The following is a 25,322-nucleotide window of genomic DNA, read 5'->3' as shown; positions in this document are numbered from 1 at the left end:
GTGTCTCCCTTTGCCTGGGCCTCTCAGTCCTTGGTCATGTTCTGCCACTTCTGTGACGGCAAATTTTCGAGGAAACAGGTCAACTTGGGCCTGAACTTGCTGGTGAGTGTGGCTTCACCTGCAGCCCCTGTCCAGCACGTCTGTTATGAACCCTGTCCTCTGGGTCAGGGGAGCTACTGTACATTAACCTTGGCGTGCTGGGGCTGCTGGTATGCAGTGAGGAAGAAGGCAGAGACTGCTGCCATGATGGGGGCTGCTGTGGCTGCTGGTCACTGCAGATGAAAACAGCTGTGTGGTTTATCAGCCGCTGATCCTGTTTCCGTCCCATCAGCAAACCTGCTGAGCGAGGGCTCCGTCCCTTCTGCCAGGTCACTGGGGAATAGGGCAAACAAGGCTGGTCCCAGCACGGCCCCCTGAGCTCACAGCTCTCTGAGTTTGGAGCTCCACTGTCCACTTCTCTACGCCACTGTCCCTGAGCTGCCCCGTGACCCTGATATGGGATGCCGGGACAAAGCCTTGCTGAAGTCCCGGCTGACAACAGCCACGGCTCTCCCCTCACAAATCCAGCCAGTCAGTGCAGCAGAGGTGGCTGTGAGATTGGTCAAGCATGGTTTTCTGTCGCTGTAGAGATGGACACGAGACATACACATACACCTGTGCAGCGACAACAATGGCTTCTTCTGTATTACAAGTTGTTCTCAAGCTTTTATACCCCTAAGAAAGTGTGATCTTAAATCATTAGTTACGTCAAAAAATCTCAAGATATTCAATGGACAAAGCAAAAGCTTATTGTATTTTATTGACACAAAGCATTTAACGTCAATTAATTCATTGGCAAGTGTGTTTACCACAATTTATGGAGGCATGTACGCTGCTCACTAAGCCACGTATCCTCTAACTACAAGTAACCCTGATCTGTTTATCAATTTCCATGCTGAGGGCCTTGCTTTCTTCCTTGCCATGGATAAACTCTTATTTTATTAATTTCTACAAACTCAGTCATTTCCCTTGCAGAGCAGCTGCTAAGCCTGTCCACAGTTTTCCCTTCCTGTTATTCCACAGGCTTAGAGATGACATCCAGGAGGAGTTATTCTGTCACCTTTCTGGGGATGGAGTGAGGCCTGCATTTTCATGGCTCCTTCTTGGTGCCTTTTTGGAAGACTGCAGAGATGCTGGCTTTCCTCCACAGCCAACGCCTCTCTCTGAAGGGTATCACCTACCCTGACCTGCTGGCAGAGGGCCCTGAGGCAGAGGGAGGGGAAGAGATTCCCCTTGGCCCCAAAAGGGAAGGCTGGGCTCAGGCCGCGTGTCAGTGCGACCTGACAACGGGAGGAGAAGGCAGGGCAGGGACGCTGCTGCTCAGGGACCAGAGGAGCCCCACAGCTCGAGGCTCTGGGCCTGTGCTGCAGGCTCCCCTGCCTCTCCCTGCCCAGAATCAGCGGAGGAACAGCCAGAGTGGACTGCGGAGTTCCTCGAGGCGACGACGGGAGGAGAAGGCGGACAGGAGTAGGGCTCACGCAGGGCTCAGCAGGGAGTAGTGCCCTTGTGGCTCTGGGCCTGTTCTGCAAACTCCCCACACTCTTCTGTCTCCCAGACAGAGAGAGAACCAGCACCTGGAGGAGACTGTGACCTTTCTGGACAGGGACTCACCGCTGACGGCTGCCATGTGCGACAGCAAGCAGGAGGGCCCTGGTGCCAGGGAGCCAGGTGAGGGCAAAGCCGCCCTCCCAGAGCCGGGCCCAGGGGCTCCTGTGGCAGGCGTTGTGTGGGGCCCAGAGCAGAGGCAGGGGGAGGCAGGAGCTGCTCAGCCATGCCGCGGCTGGGAGCCTCCTTCCTCCCCAAGTGGGGCCCAGCTGGGCCAGGGGGCAGCTCTTGGGACACCCGTGCCCGCAATGGCCCCTGCTCTCCAAGGCCTCCAGCCCTGCCCATCAGCCAGGCAGGCAGGCAGGGACAGAGCAGCCCTTGGGGCCGATGCTGCTGCAGCCAAAGAGCCCCGCAGAGGTGCTCATGCCCGCTGCCATTGGCTCTGTGCCCTGCAGTGTGCATGCTGTGTCGCCGTGCAGAGGCTGTGCTTCCCCAAGCGCTGCCACCAGCTCCTGTGCTGCTGCTGATGCGCTGCCCAGCCCACCCACGGGCACTGCTGGAGCCCCACACCCACCACAGCCAGCTGGGGTGTGACAGCTCTGCTGCTATGGGCACGGCTCTGGGCAAAGCACCCGCGTGTCCCTGGGCTGGGGGCAGTGCCCAGGTTGGGCTTGGCAGAGCCCGTCTGCTCCTGGAGAGCCGGGGCCAGTGCCCAGGTGTGCCCTGGCCCGGCTCTGGGGCACCTTTGACATTCCTGCTTGCCCTTAGAGCCGCCAGGGATGATCCGGAGCTCAATGGCCCCGGCCTGGCTGGACAGTCAGGACTGGAGCCTTCCCGTGGCTCCCCAGCACCCAAGACCATCAGCCCCAGCTCGGAAACTCTGCCGAATATGGACTATCAATATTTCTTTATCTTAGATCATTGAAAGTTTTGTGAAAGTAACATTCTTTGGCAACTTCAAGAACAAAATGGCAAAGCTTCTGATATGTGAAACAAAGTTTATTGTTTTGCTCTCACTTTTCTTCTGGCATCCCTGTGCTTCTTCCTGCATTCCTGAAAAGAGTGAGTATCGAACATGGTATTAGAAGTCTCTAAATTCACTCTTTCTCTTAAATACATTATTTACATACAGTTAAGTAGCTGCTCCTGTAACATACAAAGATGTAGTGGTTTACCTGACTGGACAACACATGATGTTATACACACCGGTACGCTAGAACACTTTTGTTCCTGGGGAGTTGCAAAGTTGCAGGCTCTTCTAGAGGTTCTGAATTAATTCTGCATGCCCATTCATACCTGCATTCCCTCCCCATGCTCAACTTTCACCTACAGTTCCCAGGGAACAGATGTTACATACTCACCTCAAGCAATAATCTACGTCGGTCTTCCCAACCCTCTTTTTCTTGACTAAGATCTGCAGATCTGCAAAATAACTTTGGGCCCTCTGCACAAAAAAAAAAGAACCAACTAATAGGCTTAAACACTTCTGATGCTGCTGCTGCTTCTAACAATCATGGGCAACTCAGCAATAAAGTCAGGAGTCAATTCTTCACATCCTTCCTGTTCTCTTGCCCCCCACCAGATGTTGTCTCCCAACAGAAATGTTCCCTCCTGCAGCCTGGTGTCTGGGGGACAATGAAAGGCAGCAGCAGTTTTCCTCAGCATGCTGCAGTCTAAATTGCAGTGAAATAGCCGCTGTTTCATTAGAAGCTCAGCACCAGGATCACACATCTTCCCCAAGAACTGAGGCCTGCTAAGGACTGAGCTCTCCATTTTAACACACCCTGTACACAGGCCAGTAGATTGCAGTTCTCTAAGTTATGCCAGCAAGGATCCAAAATGTCTAGGTAAACTGTGAAGTGACTATTTTTTTGATAAGCTCTAAAAGTCCGGATTCCTATTAGGCAATTACCTGAAAGAGAAGAAAGCCAGAAATCTGCTTGGCCTTTATTTTACCAGGACTTTCTCATGGGATTCTACCACAATTTTGAGCACAAGTAAGGATGCCAAAATTTGACTAGGAAACATTCCTAAGCAGGCAGCATTTTTTCCTCCTCACAGAATTCCAGGAAGAGTTTAAAAAATTAAAAAAGGAGAAAAAATTCTCTCGTACCTCTTAGGCGTTCATCATCCTTGGAGAAGAAGAAAACTCTAGCACTTTCTGTGCGTGGTAAAGAAACAAACCTAGACAAGTAGAAAAGGATTTTAGCATCCAAAATTGTTATATCAAATTCCATGAATGCAAGTTAAAACTGTAGTGCTTCAGAGAAATGGTATACATTGAAAAGCTTTATTCCCTAGTAGCCAAATAGAGCCTTCTAGGAAAAAAATAAAACTCTTCTTAACAGCAAACTGACTGTGTCTTTGGTTTCTGGCCAAACTCAGTTTGGAGTTGGTCAAACCAAAATGAGCCCATTAATTTCTTGTGCTCAACGTCTCTCTTTTCATATTCAGCTTCACATCACATGGGCTGCTGGGAGTTTTGACTCTGGGCAGCACAAATGGTTTTCCAGGATGACTTTCACTGCTCAGAGGTGTCCAATCTCAGTTTCCCATTCCCTGAGTGCTGCTATTAATATTCCCACAGCATCCAACTACTACAGCCAGGTAGACAGCAAATAGAAACAGAACTTGCATTTCTTGGTCCTTTTCAATTTCTGAGGTCTCAGGCTCATCATCACCCTCAGAACTGCTGTCTTGGAAACGTGAATCCTCTTGCCATGTGAATTTTACCGGCTTTATTGTTCCAAGTACGTACGGCTCTGCAATAAGAGCACCAAAAAAGAAACAAAACCAAAACCAGATTATATCTTTAGTTGTCAGTAAAAATTCAAAATTTGAGTGAAATACTTACAGTGGAGAAGACAGATTTAGAAATGGCAGAATTTGCTCCAGCCAGATTTTCTGATCTACACCTCTTTTCTAGAATTTCCCACTTTGTTCTAAGGATCTCATACTCATTCTGCTGTTACCTTCTTTGATGCCCAGCTCCTCTGTGTCTCCAAAGAAGGAAAACTTGAACGCGCTCGACTCCTGAGATGCGTCGTTCTCAGGCAAAGGTCCCAAATGGTCATTTGGGGCAGGGTCCTGCGCATCCTCTTTGTCCCAGGGTATTTCCACAGTCTTTTCTGGTTTGTTCTTTGGAGCTCCAAACAAGTCTTTTAAATCAGCAGCAATATCATAATAGATTTCTTCAGACACTTGAGGCAGTGTCTCACTCTCTTCTTTCTTTTTCCTTTTGGCTTTACTGAAATGAGATTGTTCAAGGATAGCAAAACAGCGCACGTCCTTTCCAAAGACAGCTTCCCAAGGAGCCACCTTGCTCTGAACGTCTCCCTAACCGTATCCAAGCCCATTAAGGAGAAGTTCACTTTCAAGAGTGAGCAGTGGGGAAACATCTCAGCTTGGAGTCAAAAGGCCGGAACAAAAGTCCTTTTTCTTTAGCCGCATCATTTAAGTGACTTTTCACTTAATACATGGTAACAGAAATAATGGTATCATAGATCTGTTAATCTGATCAATGTGTAGCACAGATTTCTTAAGGTTTTCCCACAGACCTACAAATCTCCATGTCCCTGAATTGACCTTTCTGTCCTCAGTGAGGACAGAAATTGGCATCCAGAAAACAGAGGGATTAGAAAGGAAAGATTACAGTACATGTTGGTTTTAGTGGTCACAATTCCTAGTATATCTTGATTTTAGCAACCAGTGAGAGAACTAAATTAAAATCAGAACAATCTGTATAATTTCAAAATCAGTCTGTTGCTATAACCATCTTTCCAGGGGAAGAAACACAATTGTAGTTAGCAAGCTGTAATACTACCTCTCCTTTTCTGTAGCACTTGGTTTCCTTTCAAAAACTGCATGGTCTTCTCTTGTTGGATCATAACGGAGGGCATTAATATCTCTATAAAAATAGAAAGGAAAAGAAACACCAGTGTACAATCTAAATACCAAAATCAAAACTACCTCAAAATTTTACAGTCTGACAGAGATTCACATTCGTTCCTTTACCAAAAGATCTAAATCATTCCAAAATGTAACTGGCAGCTAGAAAACACCCTCTAGTCAGAGTCGGGGTCAGGAAACATATAAGCAGAAGTAGATTTAATCAAATTGTGATGTTTCAGATAAAACAGCGCTCACTTGTGTGTTATGCAGTGAGTTTATACCTGCACCTGATAGTCTCTTGAGGAGCTACATGAATACACCTCTCTATATAGATGTGGATATATTTCTTCTAGTACCAAACACTGCATAACTTTAAATAGTCCAAAGGAGCAAAAAGCCCAAAACAACACACAAGAACCCTTTATACCCATCTTCCAAAATTCAAAGATTTCAGGGCATTTCAGCTTCCTTCGTAAGTCTTCCTAAACCTCCTTCTTTACTGATAGCAGATGATTCATACTTGAATTTCTTCACACTTGTGGCTGTTTTATTTGGCTCGGGCTGCTCCAGGTTGATATTCAGGAGGCTTCCCAGTATTTGCAGATTTTTCTTTTTCTCTGCAGCAAGCTCCTCATCTTCATCTGCCTTCAGGTTGTTTGTCTCTGCTGAGAAAAAAATAAATACATTCTATTTAATCTGCTAAGTTGGCAATGTGGGATGCATTACATTTACTATAGTACTAGGAGAGTTCACATCTATGAACACGTCACTTCCTTTTATCTTGAAGCAACTTGAAGGTTTTCTGCCATACCCTGTAGAAAACCTTTCATTAGAAATGTCACAGGCATCTAATTCATGGCAAAGTCACAGCATTTATTTAACCCATTCCCTGATTGCATCATACAACTGTGCAACTTCACTGCCACTGACAGCTTCGCTACACAAGATCCCAGTAAAGCAAGAAAGGCTGTTGAAAGGCTCTATGGCTACCAGTAAGCAGGAAATGTGATCAGCTTTACCTTCTCCCTCACTGTCACTCTCAAGGAATCGAGCATCCATGCGGAACCTTTCATCGGTGCCAAAGCGAGATTGAAGCTGCAGGAGCTGAACAAATGAAACAGATGCTATTAAGCACTGGAAAAGAAAATCATAATTCAGTAACTTTTTTTTTTTTTTTACTATAACAATGGCAACATACTCTTTTATGTTTAGCTTTTGATGCCTTTTCCAGTAATTTCTTCGCATATGAAGATGACAATGTCAGAGAAACTCCTCCCACTTCCCACCACATATTATGTCCTTCCTTTAAGGGAATTCTGTTTTAAGTTCATAGAAGTCATATTCAGCAAGAAGGAAAGACACAGGTTATGTTCTTCTGAAGTGCCGCTATGAAAACCAAGAGGAAAACTAAATTACAGTAATGGCTTCACTCACTTTTTCACCAGCTTTGCCTTCAAATTGGGGTTTAATTTTGAATCGCTCATCATCCATATCCTCTTGCTCATCCTCGCTGCTCTCAAACAGTCTGCTCGAAGGTTTGGGACCTGACTTAGCCTTTGTTACATGAACAGAAAAGAAGAGAAAAGCAGCTGTTCACATAAGTTTGAGAATGTAAATCAGTACCAACTTTGTTCATGTGCTCTCCAGTTTAGCTGACAAAGCAGATTTCTTGCACAACCAGCTTCATTCCTGATCCATGTGCTTCAAATCTTACCTTGTCCACACACCTTGTACAATTCTGCTTTACAGTTGACTATTCAGTTTTACCATAGGCAAAATACCCATTCAAAGGAAAACTCAGGTGTTACAATATGAGATATTTTGGTATAAAAATTCAACTTTCTGATTACATCATACTGATTTTTTCCCAGTAACACTTACTTCTCCATGCCCATTTCCCAAACTTGCATCCTTTTTCAACATTTCATCCACTTCAGCTTCATCTTCCACATCGGAATTGAATATGATGTGTTTGTGCTGTCCTGCTGGCTGCCTGTCCTAGGAAAGAGTCAACTGTCATGTCAAACACATCAAATATTTGCTGCACTCAGACATGACTATCTCAAAGATGTTTTCATGACACAAAAGTAGGAACCTGCTATTCCTCTTGCCACTCTATAGGTATTCCAGGGAGGAGGTATGCAGCATTTTGTATACTCTCAAAAAGAAAACTGGCAATATCATTAGAAATTCCAGATTATGATTTTAAAACATCTTACTCCACATGTATTAATTACCCTCTTCCTTGTACTGTGTACTATTCAGGTAGAAGTTGTAATTACCAGATTTGAAAGAGCTCCTTGAATGAGTTTCTTCTGTAATTCCCTCTCTCTGTGTCTCTCTTCCAGAGCTGCCAGCCTCCTCTGGTTGTCTTGGAGCCGTTTCTCTATTGTACTGGGCTCCTTTGAGGCAGCAGCAAGAAGACAAAGTTCCTTATCTTCCAGAAGGCTTGTGTTCACATTTCCACCTTTATTACCTTCACATTCTGTATTTTTTTTGCTTGTGTTCCTCTTTAATGTTTTGGAAAGCAGTTTTGGGCTCTTTGGCTGCTGTTTAATGTGCTCCCGGGCCCCTGCAGCATCACTGTCCATGTCACTGCTCCCATCACCATGATCAGTACTGGCAGCAGCAGCTCTGTGCTCTGAGTTTTGGTCTCGTAGAGAATTCACACCTTTGTTCTTCCCTTGCAAATGAGGCCTGGAACCAGGCTGAAGTCTCTGATCTGCTGAGCAGGCAGCAGCTGGCAGTTCCTCATGCTGTTCATAAGGCACTTTATGTCTCTTTTTGCTGATGACTTCAAGTGAACACAAGGGATGGTTCTTTGGCTGATTTTTAGATGATTCCTCCCCAAAATAAGATGTATGAGCCTCAACTCCCAAACTTTCAACAGACTTCTTCTTTAAGTCAGCGTTGTCCTTACTTAACTCTTTTACACAAAGGGACCTCATTCCTCTGAAGGGCTGATACTTCAAATGTGAATTACTCTGCTCCTTGGAGCTCTCCTCAACAGCACCCTCCTCCCCTGCTAAAATATCAGCTAGCACATCTTCAGGACAGATGGGTTTTTTTTTAATTGCAGGGTGAAATTTAGAAAGTTTTGGTTTATTCACAGTATTATCCTTGGGATTATCTTCAATGCTGGACTGACAAGGACTCTGTTCACTGCCTGACCCCTCTACAGGTGTCCCAGTGTTTTCTGTAGCCAATGCTTTTAAGTCATCCAAGGTAAGGTCTAAGCGGTAACAGTTTTGCATCATAGTCTCATAATCAGAGCTGATTTCAGACTTTGAACAAGAGCTGTCACTATCACATGTTTCTGTTGTACTGTTGGCTGCTGTACTCCGCAAGGCAGCAATTCTGGATTTTTTAACTTTCCCTTTTCTTTCAATGTGTTTTTCTTTTAAACTGCGTAGTTTCAGTGAGGAGCTATTTACCAAACCACTTTTTTTTTTAACTGGTATTTCTTTATTTTTCACCCTCCCCTGTTTAGAGTCTTCCGAAATTTTACTTTCAGAAATAATTTCATCAGTATCTGCTGAATCATAACCATTATCACATTCCACTGTCTCTTTCTCTTTGGTACTTCCTTTGATAGCTTTCGTCACGGTATCCGAATTGCTTAAGGACCAGTGGCTACTGTATTTTAATTCAAAATTATCCCCAACAATTTCCAAGTGCTCACTTTCAGTCTCAACATTTTCAACTTTTTGTCTTTCTGCTTCTTTCTTTACCATTGCTCTGATCTCCTCTTCAGAATCAATATCACTATCAGGAACACTGTTATTACTTTTGGCTGTAACTCCATTAGCATTTTTAGATATTTTCCCATCCAGTCTTCTTGCTGGAGACAATTTCAACCCCTCACCAGGTTTAGGTTTTGATCTTTGTTTGAGCTGGGTTGAGTCTGTGTGTTTTGGAGGACAGAGGACAGAGGACAGAGCTGCTCCACTCAGAGCCTCTCTGCCCAGCTGCATCCTTTTCTCTGGTGGTTTCCTCATCCCAGGGAATTCCCCTCGCCGTTTCCTGGTCACGCTATCATCTCCCCCTTCCAGGCTCCAGGTGAGCTGGGATACAGGAGCTGCATGTGCCAGCTCTGGCTCCAGCTTCCTCAGGTTGTGGCAATACTTTGAGGGGTCATACTTGACCACGTTAGTCTGAGTTAAGGATTTGAAAGACCCCAATTCTTTCAGCAGACTCAGGGCTTTAAGAAAAGGCCAAATTCTGCAGGAAAGGACAGCAAAGAATCCTTTTTCATGCCCTGACTATAAGCCTTTAAGCAACTGAGTGCAGTGTAAAACAACTACTCAAGTCACAGAAACTTACTGCACAATTCACTTGGGGGATTCAGTAAATTAAGCCCGACAGAGGAATAAAAAATAGGACTGTCAAGCAACTGTTTTTCCATATGTCAAAAGAAGGAAGGGAACTGTGTCTAAGGCCAAACAATCAGAAAAGGATATTTTATTTTTTTGTTGATTCCTGAGGTGCAGGATAGGCAAGACTCTACCAAATTTTCCAACAACCCATTTCTGAAAGAAAAATAATCTGTTAAAAAAAAACAAAAAACAGAGAGTAGAAGTAACTCTGGAATAAAACAAATGTTTATTACTGAATACCAGAAACACTAATAAAGAACCATGTGATTAATTATTTTTTCTTTATTCTCTCTAGTAAGCCCTACCATGCAACTTGGTTAGCATCCTTCTCAAAAACAAAATAAATCAAAGCCAACCAAAAAAACAAGTTTCTGCAACATACAAATAAAGAGTGATAATAAAGAACTATATTTCTTTACAGGTGCTGTTTTTAGCACTGGGTTTCTGGTTTATGAATTGACAGTGGTACCTACAAAGACAGGATCACTATTATTTTGCTCTTTTCCCCCTTCTCACAAAAAAAAATTTAAAATCCTTCCAAAACCTATCTGTGCTTAGCAAATGGTTTTGAAAACTTTGTAGTAAATATAAATTTAGTAACTTAAATTTGCAGGTCAGGTGACTTCATTCTTACTTTTGTAAGCATGGGCAGAACCCCGATCCTGTGCTGAAGCCTAAACCAGCCACCAAAAGTTATGTGGAGCATAGAAATTATTCCCTTTACAAGCTTTTAAGGGTGACACAACCAATATTCCCAGTATAGATGAGGAACAAGGCATTTCCTCATTTGACATGGCAAGAGTGGACAGTATGATCATGATTATTTCCAGTCACTGTAAAGAATGACAGGAGCCCTCTCCATGTCTGCACACGAGGTATTTCCTGAGTACTTTTTACAGCTTGGACTGTCACTCTTAATAATGATGTTTCTTTACATAAAGCATAAATTTGGCATGAGTTTAGATGCAAAGGGCTTGTTTTTTGTTGTTTTATTTCTCTTATACATCTACCCCACCATACCTTATGATCTGGCACCTCTGTACCTGGTACTGCTCTCATGTGGAAGTCCACAACTCCCTTCTTTTTCAGTGATTCCAACAGATACATTTGGTCATTTCTCTCTGGTTTTTCTTTGTGCAGCTTTGCTTCCTCCCTCTCTGTGGCCAGCCTGTACCAGAAAGTGCATCACACAGGAAAAAGGTGCAGAATTAGAGCTGGCAGTGATCCCCTCCCACAGAACAGCAACCATTCACTACTTAGGCAATTAACACCCACCACCTCTGAGGGAACAATGATGCAAAATATGTTACAGCATCAAAGCTAAATCAACAGCCCAGAGAATCTCTTAAAACTGAAACAGTATGAGTGTACAAGATGAAAGTACAGCCATAACATTATCACATAAGCAGAAAAAAAAAAGGCAGTTTTAGCAACGACATACATTTGAAAAGATTGGTTTCTACCTGTGCAAAAAGCTTTCTTTGGCCAGCTCAATTTGCAGTGTCCCCCCTTTCCATTTTGTTTTATTTAAAACTGACATGCCTGCAAAACCAAGATAGGAAATGAGTATTTTCTACATCAAAAAAAAGCACATCACAGACTTCACAAGGCCTCCTCCTATGACAGCCTGAGCTTCCCTCAGCCTGACATTATACCCAAGTGCTCACATGGGTTAGAGCTGTATCTGAAAGGGCCAATATCCAAATCTTAAACCAGCAGGTTTACATCCAAAACTGCAGCTCTCCCTTCAAAAGTGCCTAATGGCAGCATTTCCCAGATCCACAGGCACATTGCAAAAGATGCTTTGTGTCAGCTCTTCTTCGGGTTTCCTCCCACAGAAATCAATTTCAGTGTTTTATAGATCTGATGAAAGCACTTGAAGCATAAATGGCTTAGAACAAACAAACAGGGTGCCCAGAGCAGCTCTGGCTGCCCCATCCTGGAAGTGTCCCAGGCCAGGCTGGACAGAGCTTGGAGCAGCCTGGGATAATGGAAGGAGTCCCTGCCCATGGCGGAGGGGTGCAATGAGATGATCTTTAAGGTCTGTTCCAAGCCACATCATTCTCTGAGTCTCTGAAACTGACAAATCACCTACTTCAGTCACAAGAAACCTTTTCAATCCGCTCACAGCAATTTCTGAAAACTTCAGCAAAGCAGCTTCCACAAAACTGCAGCTTAATGAAAATAAAATCAACCTGACAAGAAAATGAAAGAGGCTCTACCATGACCACAACTGGATGTGACAACATGAGACGAGCTATCAGCCATGTAACTTGACTCAAAAACATAGCTAAGAAAAAAAGAAAAACCAAAAATAAGTACTTACACTTTCTGAGATCTGCATCAGAAATGTTGACACTGATGTAAGCAAAAGTTTTTGTAGGATTCCCTGATCAATGACAAACATTAAGTTAGTTTCTACGTAGTTTCATCATTTCCTTTTAAAACTGAAGTGTCTCTAAAGCAGAAATTCCATTTCCCACTCCAAACAGAAAAGTAAATAATTTTTAAAAGATGAAAGAAAACTGTTACCCTGATCATCTTTCCTGGTAATAATCTCTGTCTCCAAAACACGCCCAAACTTGCCAAATTTTTCTTCCAGCTCAGCCTTGGAAATCGTATGGCCAAGCCCTCCAACATACAGACGTTTGGAAACCTGTTCTTTCTCCATGCTGCCAAGTCAGTCCAGGTGTCACACCAGAACACACACTCTGTTCCTCTACAAAGAGACAACACGGTTCAGTGACATTCACGGAAATTAATGTTTTTAGAATAACGAATTAGGGACAAATGAGCGCATTAAAACGCACTAAGAACCCTATGAGCAGAGCATTCCTTTGAGTTGCAGTACGTAAGGCGCTCAATTCCAGAGCAGCGACAGCAAACCCTGCGCTGCTGCAGGAAACCAGAGCTCAGGTGTTAGGTTTTTTTTTTTTTTTTCTGAAACGCTGAACCACAGAACTGACCCATGTAATTGTATGGACAAGAATAAACGCAAACGGCTCTTTACAATATAACCCAAGGGTTCCCTATGGCGGGAACACGAGCCTCCCACAGTCCAAACTTCCCCTCCCGGGAGATGTCGAGGGAGCCCCGGCCCGAAGGAGCCCCGGAGCTGCCCCGGCCCGGCCTCACCGCCGCCATGTGCGAGCCGCGCAGCGCCTTCCCGGCCCCCCCCCACAACTCTTCAGCTCTCTAGTAAAAAAGGGTTCCGCCTCCTGGTACCGCTGGGTGCCGATCGGCCGCTCGCCTCTACTGGGTTCCTGTTTCCGGCCGGTCAGGTGTGGTGGCAACACGAGGGCTGGGTCCCGTCACAGCGGAAGCTTTGAAAGGGACTAACCAGGAAGAAAAGCGGGAGTGTTTTCCGGAGCACGTGAGCAAAACTTACCGCCAGTAAGGGAACGGCCAACAAAGCAAGGCTTTATTGCTTTCGTTTGTAATCAAGAGCTCGGGAATTATTCCCCAGCAGCTCTGCGGTTCGACAGGGAGGGGAAGGAAGGCTCGGCCGGCGCCCCCCGCTGGGGCAGCAGCTGTGGTAGCGCCCAGGCTCGTGGGTTGGCGCGCGGTTCGAAAAGTGCGGGGCGCGCGCGCCGGCTCCGAGCGCTGCCTCCCCTCAGCGCTGCCTCCCTCCGCTCCCCGGCTCCGAGCGCTGCCCCCCTCCGCTCCCCGGCTCCGAGCGCTGCCTCCCCTCCGCTCCCCGGCTCTGAGCGCTGCCTCCCCTCAGCGCTGCCTCCCTCCGCTCCCCGGCTCTGAGCGCTGCCTCCCCTCAGCGCTGCCTCCCTCCGCTCCCCGGCTCTGAGCGCTGCCTCCCCTCAGCGCGGCCCCTCCGCTCCCCGGCTCCGAGCGCTGCCTCCCCTCCGCTCCCCGGCTTTGAGCGCTGCCTCCCCTCAGCGCTGCCTCCCTCCGCTCCCCAGCTCCGAGCGCTGCCCCCCTCCGCTCCCCGGCTCCGAGCGCTGCCCCTCTCCGCTCCCCGGCTCTGAGCGCTGCCTCCCCTCAGCGCTGCCTCCCTCCGCTCCCCGGCTCTGAGCGCTGCCTCCCCTCAGCGCTGCCTCCCTCCGCTCCCCGGCTCTGAGCGCTGCCTCCCCTCAGCGCGGCCCCTCCGCTCCCCGGCTCCGAGCGCTGCCCCTCTCCGCTCCCCGGCTCTGAGCGCTGCCTCCCCTCAGCGCTGCCTCCCTCCGCTCCCCGGCTCTGAGCGCTGCCTCCCCTCAGCGCTGCCTCCCTCCGCTCCCCGGCTCCGAGCGCTGCCCCTCTCCGCTCCCCGGCTCTGAGCGCTGCCTCCCCCGCAGCTCCGGTTCCCTCCGCTCCTCTCTCAAGGCCGGGTGTCCGCGGCTCCCGACTGCGCTGCTCGGACACCGGTTCCGCCTCTGGGGCACCTCTGTCACCTGCGAGCCTCGGCGCGGGTCAGCTCCGGCTCCTCAGGCGAGTCGCGACTTCAGCAGCGCCCTACGAGGTCTGAAGGGCCGCGGGGAAGCAGCGGGCACGGAACGCACCAGTTCGGCTCTCACAAACGCTCCAAAGCGCTCCCCAGCTCCTCCTGTGGCAGCATAAAGTCAAATACTCGGGGCTGTAAACGGGCAGGTGCGTAGAAATGTGAGAAATGTGCTGTTAATGCACAAATCTTTATACGTGTGCACACGTATATAAGAGGAAAACTATTTGTAAAAGTTTTGTTTTACTTGAGTCATGACTAGGTATTTTTTCCTAGATATAAAATCTTTGAAGTCGGAATTAGTGTTTGAGTCTTCTGCCACCTAGTGAAATCCTTGAGTTTTGAGTTTAAGTAGCTGTAAGTAGTTTATGTCTCCTGTTCCTGCTGTTAAAAGAGGGAGCAGCTGACCTGGGGTAACATTCCAGCTGTGGTAATGTTTTTCTTTTTCACACCAGTCTCTTCATTGTGACTGTGACATTCTTCACCATATCCAGTTCAAAAAAAATCTGGTGATGACTTAATGATTATCTAATTGCATATACTTCCTTTATTCATTAGGCAGGCTTTTAATGCAAGGCGTGCTTTCAATGTTGTTTCCTTATGTGTGTTATAAAGGCATTATTTCCTATGAAATAAATGAATAAAATCCAGTTTCCCCCTCATCTCCTTTTACTGAACTATGTTAGTGTGGAACTTGCACACCACATAGAGTAGGGGTGCTTTAAAAACACACAAAACTAAATGTTGGGTTTTTCCAGGTCAAAAAAATTAGCACATTAATTTTGAACTGCATATATTTTCCATACACTTCTGAATGTCTTGTAGCTAGGCTGAATGCCAGATTATTTTTCCTGAAAACTGAGGTTTATTTTTTAAATTACTGGTGAAACATCCTTGCAATTAGTGTCTCTGTACTGCTGTTTACTCTGAAGGCAGATTGTGTTAGGAGCAGCTGTGCCTTATCTGCCCAGGTGAGTCGTTAGGTCAATTGATCAAAGCTGGGTTCCATTTATGTATCTGATTGCAGTTGGGTTTTACCTGTGGAGCAGTTTGTTGTTCTATTATAGCAAATGTAAAACAGCTGAGTGCACTCCTGGATCAAATAATGACTAATTTAAAAGGTTCTTAAAGCCTCTGACTCTATTAGATCCCCGATTTAACTTCTGTTTCTGGAGGCTGTGCAGTTCTCTGTATCTTGAAACAATTGCCTAATGTTATATTTGTGTTTTTAAAGAATTTATTCCTTGCTTGTTCCTGAGAAAAATCCTTGTTTTGTTTTATGCAGTGATTCTGAGAAATGGACGAGGGCATTTTTCAAGCTTATGAAGATGAAATTCAGGCACTGGAAGAAGAAATTAGGCTGTTGACAGAAAAGTATGAAGATATGCAACAAGAATCCACCTTCTTTTCTGATGAGGAGATACTGAAGTCAATGTATGCCTCTTTTTTTCTTTTCTTAGATTAATAGAATTTCTTTGTCAAAATTGTTTGGGATAAGCTTTTGACTCTGTGTTGGGACTTTCCTTATGTTAGTAAATGTAAACTCTGTGGATAAGTAAAGGCATCTTACCTCCCTTTTCTTGCCTGTTTTTGCACATTTCTCAAAATGGCCGCTTGCTCCTCCAGCCTTGGAATAAAAACTGTGTCTGCCTGACAGTGAATGGAATGAGTTCATTCATGTAAGTCAGAATAGTTCACTGTTTCCAACAATGTGATCCAACTGAAACTTGACCCTTCAGAAACTGATTTGGGTCTGAAATCCATCACATCCCATTACCAATGCCTTTTATTTAATGATATTGCTGTACTGACATGTTATGTCTGGGTATTTTGCCCTTTTGATTTTTTTTTTTTTTCTGTTTTAGAAACTCATTCCAAAGAGAAACTCAAGGAGAAACCAAGGGACATGCATCTCTATCCAACCTGAAAGCTCAGCTTGAAAGTCTAGAAGCAGATCTCTCATTTTTAATAGAATTAACTGGGTTTAATTTCACTAGTCATTCCAAGAAAACAGTGGAAAAAAGTAAGCAGTTTTGTGCCCTTTACTGAGCATTCTGATTGCAGATCATCTGCAAACCTCTGTTCTAATTCACTGTTAGCAGAAAGACAATTACTTGAAATACAATAAGGTTTGGTTCATTGACAAAACAATTTCTATATAAATATTATCCTTTCTTTCATGGGAAAGTGACAGACTACTGTTGTGCTTTGGAAAGTGCTTGGGAAAGTGGAGTTAGTTGTTGGTGTTTTTTAGCATGTTAAACTTCTTTACATGAGGAATGGTGACAGTTGGTACTTTAAATATGACTAAGGGAAGAAATGCAGTAGTTATTGAATAGAAGTGTAATTGATTATTTTGTTAACTTGATTTTATAACAGCTCAAAACGGGATGCTGCAGAAGCATAGATTATCAGGGAAGTGTCACTCCCTGTCTTTTCAACTGGAATTTCAGCTTCTTGAAATGGAGGTAAAGTTCTATGTATGCTTTATTAAAAAGTCCCACTACCAAGCAAAACTTCATGACAAGTGTCACTGCTTCCTTTTCCAGCTGAAACCTTCAACTGTTTAATCTAAGTTTTCGTGTGTTCTTTTGGCTCTTTAACATCTGGACATAGGAATTCCATGTGCATCTGAGGAAGATAGTTGCTAGTAGATAGAAGGTTTGGTTTAGTGATCAGCCACAAAATGGTTACCACAGAATTATTTATGTTGGAAAAACCCTTCAAGATTAAATCCAGCTGTTAACCCAGTACTGCCAGGTCTTTATCACCTTTCCTTCCCAAAAGTTGCTCCCTGCAGGATGCTCTTGCAGACTGACACTCAGGTAAAGCCCTGGGTGCACTTGGTGTCCTTCAGCTCTGCCAGGTGCCTGCTGGGGCCTCACCCTGGCCCAGCACAGCTTTCATCCCACACAGCACATTCTGTAGTCACATATCTTATTCTGGAAATTGGAAGATGTCAAATGTTACCTCTCTGAAGAAACTGAAGAAAAGCCAAAACACTACAAACTTCAGCAGCTCTCTTTGTTGGTTTGGGTTTGGTTTTTTTTTTTTTTTTCCCTTTGGTTATATTTGTGTAGGCTTGGTTAATGTGAGTAGTCATTGCAGCACTGCCACAAGTTACACCAATGATTGCAGGTTTTCTGGGAGGGAGCTCTTTCATAAGACTGTATTCTTAGCACAGAATTCACAATGCTAAGCAAAGGAAAACAGCTTATACCCCAGTTTGCAATAGTATTTTTCTAACACCGTTGTACTTTGTAATGGTATTTCTAACATCACAAAAACTTGATTTTTCAGCTCAGCTTTAAAGTTGTTTGTTTTTTTTTTTTAATGAGATGGGACTGAGAGTGAACAATAAAGATTCATTCATTCCTATTCTATTCTATCCTGCCATTCCTATTCTTTAGAAAAGCCATAGTATTATTTTGGGAATTGAATATTTAGGTAGCCACACATGGATTTTATCCTTTGAAACTGCAAGAGTTCAGCTGAATGAGCAACCTCTGAAGTCCATTTGTGACTTAAAACTTGTGGTCTTCATGGTGCCTCTTTACACTTGCTTATATAAAACTGCACTTAGAATGTTTCTTAGCTGTGTCTCCTGCAGCATGATGATATCTTTTGGTGTCAGTGGGGCTCAGAGGGGATACTGGGTGTTAAATTTACTGCCGATGGTATTGGTGCTTAAAGCCATTGCACCACTGAGCGGCAGCACTTGGCTGCCTAATGTCTAAAATTTGGGCTACTTTGAATACTGATAAGATAGGGAATACCCGGTGTATATAAACTTAAAAACCCTCACTTTAGCTGTAAGAATATAATTTTGAGCTGATTTCTGCATGATTTTTTTTTTTTGTTTGCTAGGAGTACATCATACTCAAAATAACCTGTCCTGACATTAACATGGACAAGGTAGTATAGTTATAACCAGTTTCACCTGTCCTGAGGAGTAAATGCTGGTTTTGGGAAGTGCCCAGCAGATAACAGGTCTTTGGTATGCAGCAGAAGATCAGGAATAGTTTTTTCACACTGTTAACTGTAGCTATTTATTCTAGTAGTGAAGTCACAATAGAGTTAATTCAGCTCCATAGTATTAAGTATTAGGAGAGAATGTGAGCTTGAAAATCAGCCAAATAAGTCTAAGCCTTTTGGGAAAGCAATAATTTAAAAGTTTCTTTCTTGCCCAGAGCTTTCTTTTTAAATCTTATTTGTCACCACAATGGCATTTTAGCATGTTAATAACCCCCACTTTGGCAAACCAGTCCCTTCAGAAGGTGGCACGTTAGCTTGTGACTGCTGGCAGCTTCTCCACAACTCCATTGCCCTGTTGGACCTTGTGCTTTAAACCTAAAATGATTTTTCCTGGTGGTATGTAGCACATCCACTAATCTCTGTAGTGCCTTGCTTTGCTTTTCCCATCTTCAGTGATGGCAGTGTTAGCAGGGCTTCTGTCCAAGCAGTACAGGGACTGCTGTGATGTGTGTAGTCCTCGCTCGCCATTCCCATTTGCTTGTAGTGACTTGGTACGAGAAGTTTAAAGTGAGGCATTTCCTGTGGTCTTCAAACCATGATTTTAAGCTTTTTCATTCAATGTTACCTAATCCATTACTTTGGTGTGTTCAAGAATGCATAGAAAACCAAATTAACTTGTTTTGTGGCTTCATTTCTACTCTGACCACCTTTTCTCATTCTTTAACAGCTTATTAATTCCTTTAGAATAATTTTATTATCCCACGCATTTCTAAGTAACAGCAATTGTAAAAAAGACAATATTTTGAGACAAAACTGTAGGGTTTAAAATTTAAAAAACAGCCCAAACCTAACAGATAAAACCTTACATGTGAATTTTCTGGTATATGTGGCAGCTCAAGGTCATGTTGGAATACGAGAAGAATCCTCCAGAAGTGGGATAGATGCGAGAAGAAGTAATGAACATTTCTTTATATACATATGTATTCTATGCTGACAAATTCAGGTGTTATTCTAAAAGCCTTGTGTGGATAATAGTGCTACTCTTGAAATTAAAGAAACTGTTCACACACTTAAACTGTAGTTTTAAAAATACTATTTTAAGGATTATAGTAGTTAGCAGCCTTTATATCTACTTTTTTCTATATTTTTATATGCAAATAGACACATTTATTTCCTCGCCAGAGCAATTTCTAAAATATTTTGCTGTTACTTGTTCAATCTAGAACAATGAGGAAGTGTCTGCTGTTGTTAGTGATCTCAGTATTATAATGGAATCCACAGAAGATTCAAATGTGAGCAAGTTTCTGTCACGGTAAGATGGGATTATTTGCTCAAGGCAAGTTATTGTGTGGGATATGGGATACTAAATGCAGTATTGAGTTTTCATGTAAATTGCTGGCAGCCAGTGTCTTTATGTGATGTGTCTTTAGCCCAGCCTAAACACTTCCTATCCCTTATCTGTATCTTGGAGAGAAGATGAAAAGCATGTGATTTTTAAGATCTGAAGGGACCATTACAAATTCATGTTAAACATTATTGGATTATACTGTGTTTTAGCTGCTTGAAGAGAAAAGTAACAAGACAACCTCAGCTATTACATCTGAATTAATATAATTATTCCTCATATGTGGATGTGAGTTGCAGTGTGGGTAATGCCTAAAGTGCACATCCAGAACCCCTTTCCAGTATTTGCCTGTTTCTGATTGTCAGCTCTCAATTCCATTTTTCTTATTGGCAACAGGATTTATTTCACTGATATCCTAAAAAAATATAATTTAAAAACATGGAATAGTGTATTTGTGCAATGACGTAAGAAAATTAACATACTAAAACTTAAATGTATGAATGAATGCTGTTTTTAATTATTTTCTGGAGTATGACAGCTTCTTGTGAAAACATGATAAGCAAATGATCAAATTATTTATCTTCAGTATTCCACTGAATTCTGCTAACAAGCTGTTCTGAGAGCAAATCCATTATCACTGAGTCATTGATTTAATTATTTTCTATTTTTTTTAGGTGGGGGAGGGAGGGAAAGGGCCAACAGATGGGTGAAGAGAGAGGTCTATTGAGTTACCTCAGTCTTCAGTAGTCTCTACTGAGAACTGATTATTTTACTTAAAGGCTTTGAAATTTCCATATAAATCTACTAAAGCTTGTGGTGAAACTGGGAAGAACAGTTGACTACTCTCAAGAAATGGGATTTAGAAAAGGAAATTGCCCTGTTTTATTCATGACTATTTTATGACAGCAGAAGTGTATTGGAACTTACTGAAACACTGGAAAGGAATGTGTTGAAGTAGTGGCAGACTTTATTTCGTCCTGGCTGGAGTACTGCTGTCTTGTCCCTGTGTCTTCTCCTTTTTCACCTTGTGCCAGTATTCATAAATAAGCACAAGTTTTCATGATGATAGAAGATGTCAACAAAGCAGGCAGTGCCTTCTCTTGAGCCTCCCTTTGCACATGCTGCCTGTTGGCCTTGTGTCTGTAGATACCCTTGCAGCCACATGGCCAATAGGATCAGTGTGGTCAGTAGGCTGAAAAATACTTTTGGGGGTGGGGAACAGCCCAAACTTGTCCCCCATAACACCTTCAAATTTCAGTTTTCCTGTATACCTTGTCCTGGCTACAGTGTGTGCTGCCAGTGTGAGGCAGTGAGTCCATGGCTGATGCTCTGGTGCCTGTTTGAGAGCCCCCTCACTGTTCCATTGAGTCTGTGACCTCCCTTCAGGGCCTGTTTGCCCAATCCCCTTGTTGGGCTACTCCTCATTTCTTTTTCCAAGTTGTAATCCCCTCATGTCCAATTTCAGACTTTTCCCAACTAGCCCTTTGTTCTTTAGTCTGCTCCTAAAATTCCTACCTCTTCCCTTCTTTTCCCTCCATTCCTGACCAGCTGAATCTGGTCTCCTGCTGTTTTGTTCATTTTAGCCTCCCTATCAGTTTGTTTTCTTCTTTTGCTTCCTTGGACCAGTCTTGCCTAATCCTTTGTCTAGTTTTGTTCTGTTTTGTCTCCTATTATGTTTTTGTTTCCTGATTTTTTTTTTTACTCCCCAGTTTTCTAAATTTTTTTTTGCTTCATTTTTTTTATAATACATGTCAGAAAATTGTCTTTAAGAGCAGCAGAGTTAAAAATCTGGCATTCAGTTCTTGCTTTGGAAGAAAATAGGGGAATGCTGAAACACTTGAGCAATATCTTTTTCAATAAAGCAAAATTCAGCAGTCTGCAGGTACTGCTGCAATTTATAAATTACAAATCTCTGAATAAGAATTGTACATTTTTTAAAAGTGGATATATTTTTATATAATTTCTTAATTATTTTGTGACAGTAACAGATGTATGCAAATGGAATCACAATATTTAGTTGTCTTTTCTGGATTTCACTTGTGTCCCCTTTGGACTACTTACTACTTTACTAGTGTTGAGAATCACATCTAAAAAACTGTTGGCAGTCCTTTTTCCTTTTTTTTGACTTGACACCCCATTAATTGTTGGAGGAGTTCACCTTTGCCTGGGTTACTTAGGCAAATAGAGATTTTAAGCAGCATGAAAATTGCTCTTACTTTTTACTAACTAGTTAGAATCTGTAAGTCAGAGTGCAGGATTTAGGAAATATGCATTATATTAAATGCTGCATGAACAAAGTCTATTGCAAATGAAGGGAAGTAGGAATTCTATCTCCAGCTTTGAGTCGTGCCTTGGTTTTCTATGCTAATGTAAGAAGCCTTGCATTCTGCAGTGAGTTAAAAAATATTTTCTCCTTTAAAATACATAAAGGAACACATTAAAGGAGGCTTAGGTACTTTTAACAACAGCTAAATTTCTCATCTACTTCTGTGTTGATATTTTGTGAAAGTGAAAGGGTATTTGAAGAGCCCATGATTTTAACCTGAGAGACTAACCAGTTACTCTCTGCCTGAGTATCCTTTTAGCTGGTTTTGGATGACTTCTCTGTAACACGGATGTTGGCATTGGAGACAGATGTTTTCTGCTCCAAGTGGATTTTTGTAATGCTAAATTCTTTCAAATTAAAAAAAAAGACTTTAATTTTACCATCTACTCTCTTACTACTTTGTTATTTTATACCATGTTTCCTTGGTATTTTAGCATGTGGTGTAGTTGACTTCAGCAGGAGGAATTAGGTTTATTTGGGCTAATTAGGAATTTGTGTGTGTATGGGTAGATTTGATGCTGTGAGAGTTCACTGAACTGGTGCTCTTATGCAGTCTCTTAGTTTTTGCCAATATGGATTTACATACAATTTCTTTGGTCAACAGATTCCCCCTTTCTAAATGCTGAGTTCAGTGAGAAAAGTACATCCTCAGATATATTGGTTGACTACCTAGTGCATTTGAAATTGTTTCTCTGAACTTCTACACAAAACTTTTTCTTTCTGTTGATGATCCAGCCTTGAAAATTTTTGTCTGCTGCATCACATAAAAATGATTTTGAGGCAAAAAATAAAACTAAAAACCATGCTAAAACAAGGTCACAGTGTTTGTGATAGTATTTTAAATAGCATAAACGTGGATTTTATAAAAATTGCCAAGTTCTTCAAAAAGAATTTTAAGTGTGTAGTTCTGTAACAAAGCTTTGTCCTGTTCCACGAGTGGAGATTGCAAAAGCCCAATGCAGTTTGTGTGGAATCTGTTCTCCAGGCATGGATGTGGGCAGTTGTTACCAAGTTGCTATAGAATGTGTAGGCTTTGACATGTGCAATTCAGAGTTGTGGTTATTGTAAATCAATGTCTGTGTCCTTCCAAGGACTCACTTTTCCCATTGCTGCCAGTGTTTTTTTCATCTTGGCCTGACTTTGTTGGCAGCTGTGACTACTGTGGTAACTTCTTTTAATGATGCTGTTCTTTCCAGGCTGGGATAAAAATTGTTTGGCTTTTCTTTCACATTTTCAATATCTGAATGACCTTAATGTATTTTTTTTTCCAGTTTCTTTGTGCAACTGGTTAAGGTTTGCTGTTCCTGTGTATTAAAAAGAGCAGAATTGAAAGAACAGTTCTCCCTAGGAAGGTGGAACTGACTTGGTAATCTACTGTTGCAGCCATTCTGTGAATGCCTCAAGTTTGCTCTTATCTGTTCTGAAAATCCAAAAAGAATAGCTAATCTCAGAAAGGATTTTAGAAGTCAGATTTACATTAGAATTTAAATACTGTAACTTCCTGAAATATTCTCAGATTTCAGATATCTTCCTCAGTCAGGTTTTATAACTTGTAAAATCCTATATTAGTAGCCAAAATAAATATTTGTGCTTCCAAAACAGTGCTTGCCAGGTGTGTTTTGATCATGGCTAATAGTCTGTAGCTTCATATCAACAATGACATGAAGCTTTTCACCCTTATGTTTAAATAATCATGTTACTTCAGGTATTCTGACATGTGGTTTTTGTGGAGTTTTGCATCTTTTGCATTCTGGTTGCATTTGTTTAGTAAAAATTGCACACCCTTTATGAGCTTTCTTTCTCTATTTTTCCCCAACAGCCCTGCATGTGTGTTTTTTGCTGCCTGACAGTTTGTCACCTTATATTGTCTCTTTTACTTTCTCTATCTTGATTCTTACTAGAAATTCAAAAAAGAAACATATCTATCTTTCCCTCCCACTCTCTCCCCAGCATAAGAAGGAACATGGACCTGTTAGAGCAGGTCCAGAGGAGAGTGAGGAAGATGTTCAAAGGGCTGGAGCCCCTCTGCTCTGAAAACAAGATCGCATCAAGATTTAGCAGTCTGACAAAAGTCTGGCTTTAGATGCCCTGTGTCATCAGCCTCCTTTCCTAGTGAAGCTGCAAGGTTAATCTTGAGAAGCTGAATGCCATGTGGGCAGAGGCAGGTAACATGTCATGCAGAGTTAGTTGGTGAAGACAGATTTTGGGAATATTTGAAGGTTAGTGATGCAATTTGGAAATCTTACCATTTTGTAGGTTTAGGTTTTACTATGCAACATCTTAGAATTTATTTAGAAAATAAGTTGAGCAAGAATAAAATCAAACTAAGACTTTCCAGGTGTCTACTTAGTCTTATGTGTAAAATGTAGGAACAAACACAAGAAACACTGGTTTAGGAATGTGTGCTTCAACCTCTTTTTCAATCATTACAGCTTTTTTCAGCTTTGCAATTCTTATTTTGGGTGATTTCTACTTCATATTCAAACAATACTAATAAATTTTTTTAAGTGTGAATTTAGGCGATCATATTGATACATCTGATTATGAGTGGGTTAAACAATATATTTTTGATTTATAGCACTGAAGAACGTGGAGATCTTCTAACATTTTTCAGAAGCATTTCAACCTATGCTGAGTGGTATGAACATCGTAAACACACCTTCCTGCATTTCAAGGTAGTGTCTATCAAGCCTTTTTTTTATTAGTACAATATTTATTGTTTAAGGAGGTTAGTAAGACAAAGCATTGGAAGTGAAACTGGCTGTCTTTAGCAGAATATAGGATCTTAGTTTTGTATGTGGAGGTGAAGAGAATATGAGATAAAAATTTGTGCTGTGTTCAAGGGGCAATTGAGCAGCAATTGCTGTGCTCCTCTTGGGTGAAAGAAAATAAGACTGTGCCTTTCTGTGAAGAAGTAAGACAGTTTGCTTTGGTATTATATTTTATTTTGATTTAAAAAAGAAAAAGAAGAAATTAAAAGAAAATAACACTTGTAGTCTTTGGCATATAAATGTTGGTTTTGAAGGATTAGATGTGTTTCTCTTGAAGATGTCAGAATGTGTTTGGATGACAGCACTTTCAGTTCTGGAGTGTTCTACTTGTGTGAGAAATAGTGTTGCTCCCTCCTAACTGAAACACAGTATTTGAGCTTCGTTTTAAATTACCAGTATTTGGCTTGTTTGTTTTGACTTTGTGCTGGCTTTAAGATCAACAACTAATCCTTGGAGTAAAAATACTACAGTCTTACAGGCACAAAACATCTTACATGATGCTTTAAGTTAGAGAAGGATGTTTAGCTGCCTAATTGTTTGTGGTTTCTGGGCTGAGTTTTATGTACCTCAAGTATTTACTGTCATTAAACTCAACACCATCTTTACTTTTCAGCTGTAGTATCAA

The 25,322-nt window shown here is 42.5% G+C and overlaps 2 protein-coding genes across 11 annotated transcripts in view; one reads left to right on the top strand and one right to left on the bottom strand.

The window, feature by feature from the left end:
* Window positions 1–2,562: 2,562 nt before the first annotated feature.
* NOL8 (nucleolar protein 8) lies at window positions 2,563–14,365 on the bottom strand. Of its 7 annotated transcripts, none has more exons than XM_021529194.4 (17): window positions 14,234–14,365; window positions 12,384–12,570; window positions 12,178–12,240; window positions 11,315–11,393; window positions 10,872–11,019; window positions 9,936–10,004; window positions 7,758–9,623; window positions 7,357–7,473; window positions 6,910–7,029; window positions 6,495–6,579; window positions 5,996–6,140; window positions 5,408–5,491; window positions 4,557–4,831; window positions 4,220–4,346; window positions 3,698–3,768; window positions 2,946–3,028; window positions 2,563–2,637 (listed from the first exon to the last, which is right to left on the bottom strand). In XM_021529194.4, exons 2-17 carry the CDS (start codon window positions 12,520–12,522, stop codon window positions 2,584–2,586), a joined length of 3,525 nt encoding a protein of 1,174 aa, XP_021384869.2. In that variant the 5' UTR covers window positions 12,523–12,570; window positions 14,234–14,365; the 3' UTR covers window positions 2,563–2,583. The 7 variants fall into 7 exon arrangements, with proteins under 7 accessions (XP_021384869.2, XP_085446861.1, XP_021384867.2 ...); XM_085590735.1 differs by lacking the exon at window positions 14,234–14,365 and adding an exon at window positions 13,077–13,170; XM_021529192.3 differs by lacking the exon at window positions 14,234–14,365 and adding an exon at window positions 12,987–13,115.
* Window positions 13,167–25,322, top strand: part of CENPP (centromere protein P) — a 114,109-nt gene continuing 101,953 nt past the window's right edge. Inside the window, exons 1-7 of one of the 4 annotated variants that reach the window (XM_085590748.1) lie at window positions 13,167–13,224; window positions 14,166–14,429; window positions 15,566–15,714; window positions 16,146–16,303; window positions 16,660–16,748; window positions 19,479–19,567; window positions 24,505–24,601. In XM_085590748.1, coding sequence (XP_085446874.1) covers window positions 15,578–15,714; window positions 16,146–16,303; window positions 16,660–16,748; window positions 19,479–19,567; window positions 24,505–24,601 — 570 coding nt within the window. In that variant the 5' untranslated portion in view covers window positions 13,167–13,224; window positions 14,166–14,429; window positions 15,566–15,577. Of the gene's footprint in view, window positions 13,387–14,137; window positions 14,430–15,565; window positions 15,715–16,145; window positions 16,304–16,659; window positions 16,749–19,478; window positions 19,568–24,504; window positions 24,602–25,322 lie in introns of all 4 variants that reach the window. The other 3 variants (XM_021529201.4, XM_085590745.1, XM_085590746.1) reach the window with 3 other exon arrangements.

The sequence above is a fragment of the Lonchura striata genome, chromosome 12 (assembly GCF_050655825.1).
Source record: "Lonchura striata isolate lonStrDom1 chromosome 12, ASM5065582v1, whole genome shotgun sequence".
NCBI lineage: Eukaryota > Metazoa > Chordata > Aves > Passeriformes > Estrildidae > Lonchura > Lonchura striata.
Note: the sequence above shows the minus strand (reverse complement) of the source record. Positions and strands in the feature narration are given on the sequence as shown.

Coding starts and splice junctions, on each gene's coding strand:
- NOL8 (XM_021529194.4), bottom strand. CDS start 12,522: ATGGAGAAAGAACAGGTTTCCAAACGTCTGTATGTTGGAGGGCTTGGC. Junction 5,492..5,995: donor ACAAGTGTGAAGAAATTCAA/GTATGAATCATC, acceptor CTATTTTTATAG/AGATATTAATGCCCTCCGTT. Junction 2,638..2,945: donor GACGTAGATTATTGCTTGAG/GTGAGTATGTAA, acceptor CACTCTTTTCAG/GAATGCAGGAAGAAGCACAG.